At 33.9% G+C, this 5,566-nt stretch overlaps 1 protein-coding gene across 1 annotated transcript; it reads right to left on the bottom strand.

The window, feature by feature from the left end:
• Positions 1-2,823: 2,823 nt before the first annotated feature.
• On the bottom strand, positions 2,824-5,229 carry LOC113105472 (C-type lectin BfL-1-like). The gene is made up of 5 exons (XM_026266553.1): positions 5,088-5,229; positions 4,650-4,693; positions 3,933-4,304; positions 3,622-3,707; positions 2,824-3,531 (listed from the first exon to the last, which is right to left on the bottom strand). The coding sequence occupies exons 2-5, from the start codon at positions 4,684-4,686 to the stop codon at positions 3,385-3,387; spliced, it is 642 nt and encodes a 213-aa protein (XP_026122338.1). The 5' UTR covers positions 4,687-4,693; positions 5,088-5,229; the 3' UTR covers positions 2,824-3,384.
• Positions 5,230-5,566: the final 337 nt, after the last annotated feature.

Genomic DNA, 5,566 nt, shown 5'->3' with positions numbered 1-5,566 from the left:
ACACATGGTACATAATGCATGTTAAATAAATCCAAAGTTACAAAGTTATGTGAAATGGATGTCTTTTTATGTCTTTACAGACATTGAAAAGACATCCACTGAGGAGACACATCTGTTATAGACGTTCACATATCCTCCTTACAAGGTTCTGTGACTTTATTTCTGTCAGACATCTAAAGAAGCTTTAAATGTTGATATTTGATTCGTTTGAAGTCACCATCGTGGTGATCAGTGTTTGGTTTAGTTGGGATCTTGGTCCAGATACTTATTGTGTTAGCTTGTCTCTTGTTGCTATAATGGTATTTTAAAACAATGTTTTCGTGGCGAAGAAAGACAAAATTAAGAGAGCTCAGGTGTTATCAGCTCTTTGTTGGTGATGAGAAAGTCATCACATAATAAGTATTTGAGATCATAAAATAAGTTTTATTTGATATTTTTAACAGGCACCAAGAGCAAAATACTTATTTTGAAGATGTACAAAATGAATGCGTGTGAAATAATTTGAGTAAAAGAATCAAGTACTCACACACACAGACTTCTAGATTTAGCATATGCATCATGACAATGGTGACAAAGAAAAGAGCTCCATAGCACAAACTCAAAAAAAAAATCCTTAATATCCAGCCTTTTTTGTTCTGATTGTCACCATTGGTGTGATGCATATCCGAAATCTTGATGTCTGTTTGTGACGACATGATCAGTTTTCTAAAAGTAAGTACATTATTTTTTCTACAAGGTTTCTATCCATGAAAAAATAAATCCATAGTCACAACAATACATTAACATCTTATTTTGCTATAATTTGTCACCATTACAAGCAAGATGTGAAGTGTACGCTTGATATCATCTCTCTCTGCCGCAATAAGAGTGTTTTATAACACACAGTTTCAACAGCAAGAGACAAGCTAACACAAGAAGTATCTGGACCAAGATCCCAACTAAACCAAACACTGATCACCACAATGGTGACTTCAAATGAATTGAATATCAACATTTAAACCTCTGTTAATTCTCAATGTCTGACAGAAATAAAGCCACACAACCTTGTAAGGAGGATCTGGGAACGTCTATATCAGATGTACAGAAGACATAAAAAACATTTTTAAAAAATACATCATAAAAACATTCTGTCTCCTCAGTGGACGTCTTTTCAACGTCTGCAAAGACATAAAAAGACGTCCACCGGACGTAACTTTGCCCAGTGGATTAGGTTGATGTTAAAATATGCAATATAGTAATTTTCACGTAATAGTTCCTTTAAAAACAAACAAAAATGTTAAATACATGTGACTTCATGCCACAAGACTGCTAACGTATAAAGGTATAATTAACACTGGATTTATTTAACATGCATTATGTACCATGTGTTGAGTTCAGTGTAAAATGCATTGAGTAAAGAAGTTAATATACAAGACTTGGTATGTCCTTTTGCTTTGGACACAAGCGTTCAATGATAAAAAAAAAAAAAAAAAAAAAAAAAAAAAAAAAGTCATTTGATCCGTGTTATGTTCTTTTATTTATTTAGAGTCTTTGAATAATATAAATTTGTGGGCTAGTGGTTAAAGATTTTGACTCCTAACCATAGGGTTGTGGGTTCGATACTCGGGCTGGCAATACCACGACTTAGGTGCCCTTGACCAAGACACTGAACCCCCAACTGCTCCCTGGGCGCCGCAGCATAAATGATGAACACTGCTCTATGTGTTTGCACTTTGGATAGGTTAAATGTGGAGCTTGAATTCTGAGAATAAGTCACCATACTTGGCTGAATGTCACGTCACTTTAAAATTTTGTATGCTCATAGATAATAGGCCTTGTGTTCAGTAAACAAAAAATATTTTGTTCTGATATTTTTTTAGGTTAACATGACTATTTATGTTGTGACAACTTGGGATATTAAGTTATTTTAAGTTGGGTGGACTTGTTAAGTTTGTTTAGTTTACTCAAAAAAAGCGCTTGCAATTTTGTAAAGTTGAAGCAACTTCTTTTTTTTTTTTTTTTTTTTTTTTTTTTTTTTTTTTTTTTTTACAGTGTAGATTTTTATTTTAATATAGTTGTATTGCATGTGTTTATATATACATCACATTTGATCCATTAGGCTTATGGCTCTAAATCGAGTTTTATACATCAAAGCTGAATAACTAATGTTTCCATTGATTTGTGGTTTGTTAAGAGGACAATACTGGGCTGAGATAGAAAATCATCTGTGAACTTGTTCAAATTAAGTTCTTAGCAATACATATAACTAATAAAAAATTATGTTTTGATACATTTACAGTAGGATATTTACAAAATATCTTAATGGATCTTTACTTAATATCCTAATGATTTTTGGCATAAAATAAAAATATATAATTTTGAACAATACAATGTATTGTTGCCTATTGATACAAATATACCCGAGACTCAAAACTGCTTCTGTGCTCCAGAGACACATTTACAGTGAGAACATCGAGGACAAACAGCTCAATTTTATTCAGTCTCAAACTGCACAAAAATATGCAATTAGGTGCATCATGTATGTATCTTGTGATGTAAATCAATGAGATCTTGTTAATAAAACTTCAACAGTTGATGATTCTTTTGAAATATGATGAACTAAAATAAATTCAGAAGATGTGAGATGTTCTGGAGGCTTGTGAAGATCATTCCTCCGCTGAGGAACAGTGAAAGTAAAGCTTCTGGAAGCAAATGCTCCTCAAAAGATCCTGAGGATCAGATTTGAGACTCTAAAACATGATTGATGGAGAATCGAGTAAAGCTGAGCTGCTTCAGTCCAGTAAGAGTTCATCTGGAGATATCACTAACCTTATTCTGACCTTTACTGGATCACAATCAGGAAAGATCTGATAGCAGAAATACACAAGAAGTGTTTGTACAATTACAGTAGAAGAGCTTTTAATGAATAAAACACTCTAAACTATCAATCAGAGACAGAAGACAGAAGACTGTGAAACAGGTTTAAAGCACAGTTTTGATCATTTAGAGGCCTTTGAAATAAGAAACAGTAGATAGATCTTTATAGGGTAAAAATTATAAAAAAAATATTTAAAAAAGGAAGAAAACACACCACTTTCCTTCCAAAAGAACCAGTCTTCATCATGAACAACCGCTCTTAATCGTCAATCTGCTGAAGAAAACACTTTCTTATTCCTCTCTTCTGTATCTGAATCACATTTTACATGCTTTACAAAAGCTACTGAAATTCAATCCATGACAGCAGAGATTTACATGACAAGCATTTATATAAACTCAAAGCAAATTTCTAGTCTACATATACGAAGCATAAAGCCAAAACATTAAGCTTTAAACATAATTGGCTAAAATGGGTAATCGTGTCAAATCAACGATGCAGTTCTTACTATACTATTGTTTAATAGTGGATCAATAAAACGTCTTTCTTCCGTCTGTTTTACAAGGTTCAGTCTGTTGAGTGGCATCAATCTTCTGGAAGACATTTGCATCTGGCTGAATCTTCCATGAGAGCTTTGCATAATCTTTTAATCCATTCTCCTTCAATCTCTTTCCTATCTGTAGAACACAACCAGATTTCTTAATACTCTTGTTTCTCCGTTATCATTATGCTTTCCGTATACTGTACGTGTTCTTCTATGAACCCACCTGCAGCAGAATCTCCGAATTCACAGCAGGATCATTCACATTTTGATTTGATTTGATTTCCAGTCTCACCGTCTGTTTGAGTCTCTCTTTGCAACACAAGAATACACGCAGTGATCAAACTATGATGGAATAATATATTTTGTAGTAGTATTTATTTTTAAACAAAGCATTTAAGAAACTTAATTAACAGCCAATCATGCTATTATCCAATTTATTTATACACTGAAATAACATTTAATACATAAAGCAATGAAAACAATTGAATCAATCATGGATTAAATCAAAGTGGTGAAATGTGTGTAAATACTCACCAGTATAGCAAACAGAAGGAAAGGTTCCTTCACAATTCAGATCATTAAGCCCCGCCCCCGGAGTCACTACCACGCAGTACTGACTGCCTCCCCAGTTGTTTGGCTGAGTGGGAGCCCATGGCATGAACGTGGATGGGCTCTGATCGGACCAGACCCAGGGAGCACTCTTGTCTGTCCGACTGAGTCCAGTCCACACGTCCCCATTATGAAACTGCAGTATGACTCTCATCATCTCATCCCTATCAGTTTGGTCATCGATGGTGGCCAGATCAATGTAATTCCGTCTGCAGTGTATCTGCGCATCTGACCATCTCATCAATTTCGGCACAAAGTAAAACATACGAGTCTGTGGGAATGTCACAGGCATCAGAGCTGAAGATAAAATAAACTGAATTAGTTAAACTGCACTGTATTTTATGAATTGCACTGTGTCTTGTGCAACCAGAAATTATTGCATTGCACTGCCTACAATTGATTTTAAATCAACTTTTAAATCATTTTCAAATGTTTTAAATTCCTTGCTTTATTTTTATTTATGATTATTTTACTTTCTTTTATGGTAAGCACTTTGAATTAACATTGTGATATATAAATAAACTTGCCTTGAATTAAATGGGTATTGAAATGGGTTGAAATGAACTAAAACTTTAAAATCAATGTTTGACAGGTTACATTAACCTTTTTTTAAAATGTAGAAATAATGAAAAATGAACTAACCTCCAAGAAAAACCAAGAGCAAAACCCTCTTCATCATGAATCACCTACAAGAAAATTAAACTAAGCCATTAAAAAAATAATAATAATTCTGGTTTATCCTTTAAACTAACCAAGGTACTAAAACATTAATGCATTAAAAATGCTTCCTTTACCAATAAATGAGTAGTTGATATGATATATATATATATATATATATATATATATATATATATATATATATATATATATATATATATATATATATAAAACAGTTCTCAAAGTAATGAGTGGATAAATGGCAAAGAGATAAATCAATGCAATTACTGCAAACTCAACCCTTATTAGTCTAGTTAAATTAGAGTTATTAAAGGTCAATACACATTACTTATCAAAGACTGCTTCACTTTAGGCCTTTGAAAGTCATAAACTCTTCTGGAAGTTCAAATAATGACTTCTTACCAGTGGTGTGCCTCAGGGTTCGGTGCGCAGCCCAGTTCTCTTCTGAATTTACACCACCTTACTGCGAGACAGAGGACATGCAGCTTTATCTGTCTCCTCATTCTCAAAACCACACCTCTCAGCTCATATCTCAGCCTGTCCTTTTGACCTATCAACCTGGATTAACACAAACTCCCAATCATCACACTCAGTCCATCAGTTAACGGCGTAACTAATACCAAACAGACATAAATTAATAATAAATGAAACAGTTTAAATCTAATAAAAAAAATAAAATAAAAAAAAGTCACTGGACCTGAGCCCAACTGAGATGATTTAGGGGTGAGCTGGACCGCAGACAGAAGGCAAAAGGGCCAACAAGTGCTAAGCATCTCTTGGGGAACTCCTTCAAGACTGTTGGAAGACCATTTCAGGTGACTACCTCTTGAAGCTCATCAAGCGAATGCCAAGAGTGTGCAAAGCAGTAATCAAAGCAAAAG

Source organism: Carassius auratus, chromosome 7 (assembly GCF_003368295.1).
Source record: "Carassius auratus strain Wakin chromosome 7, ASM336829v1, whole genome shotgun sequence".
Classification (NCBI taxonomy): Eukaryota; Metazoa; Chordata; class Actinopteri; order Cypriniformes; family Cyprinidae; genus Carassius; species Carassius auratus.
The sequence above is the reverse complement of the archived record's forward strand: the minus strand, read 5'-3'. Positions and strand labels throughout refer to the sequence as shown.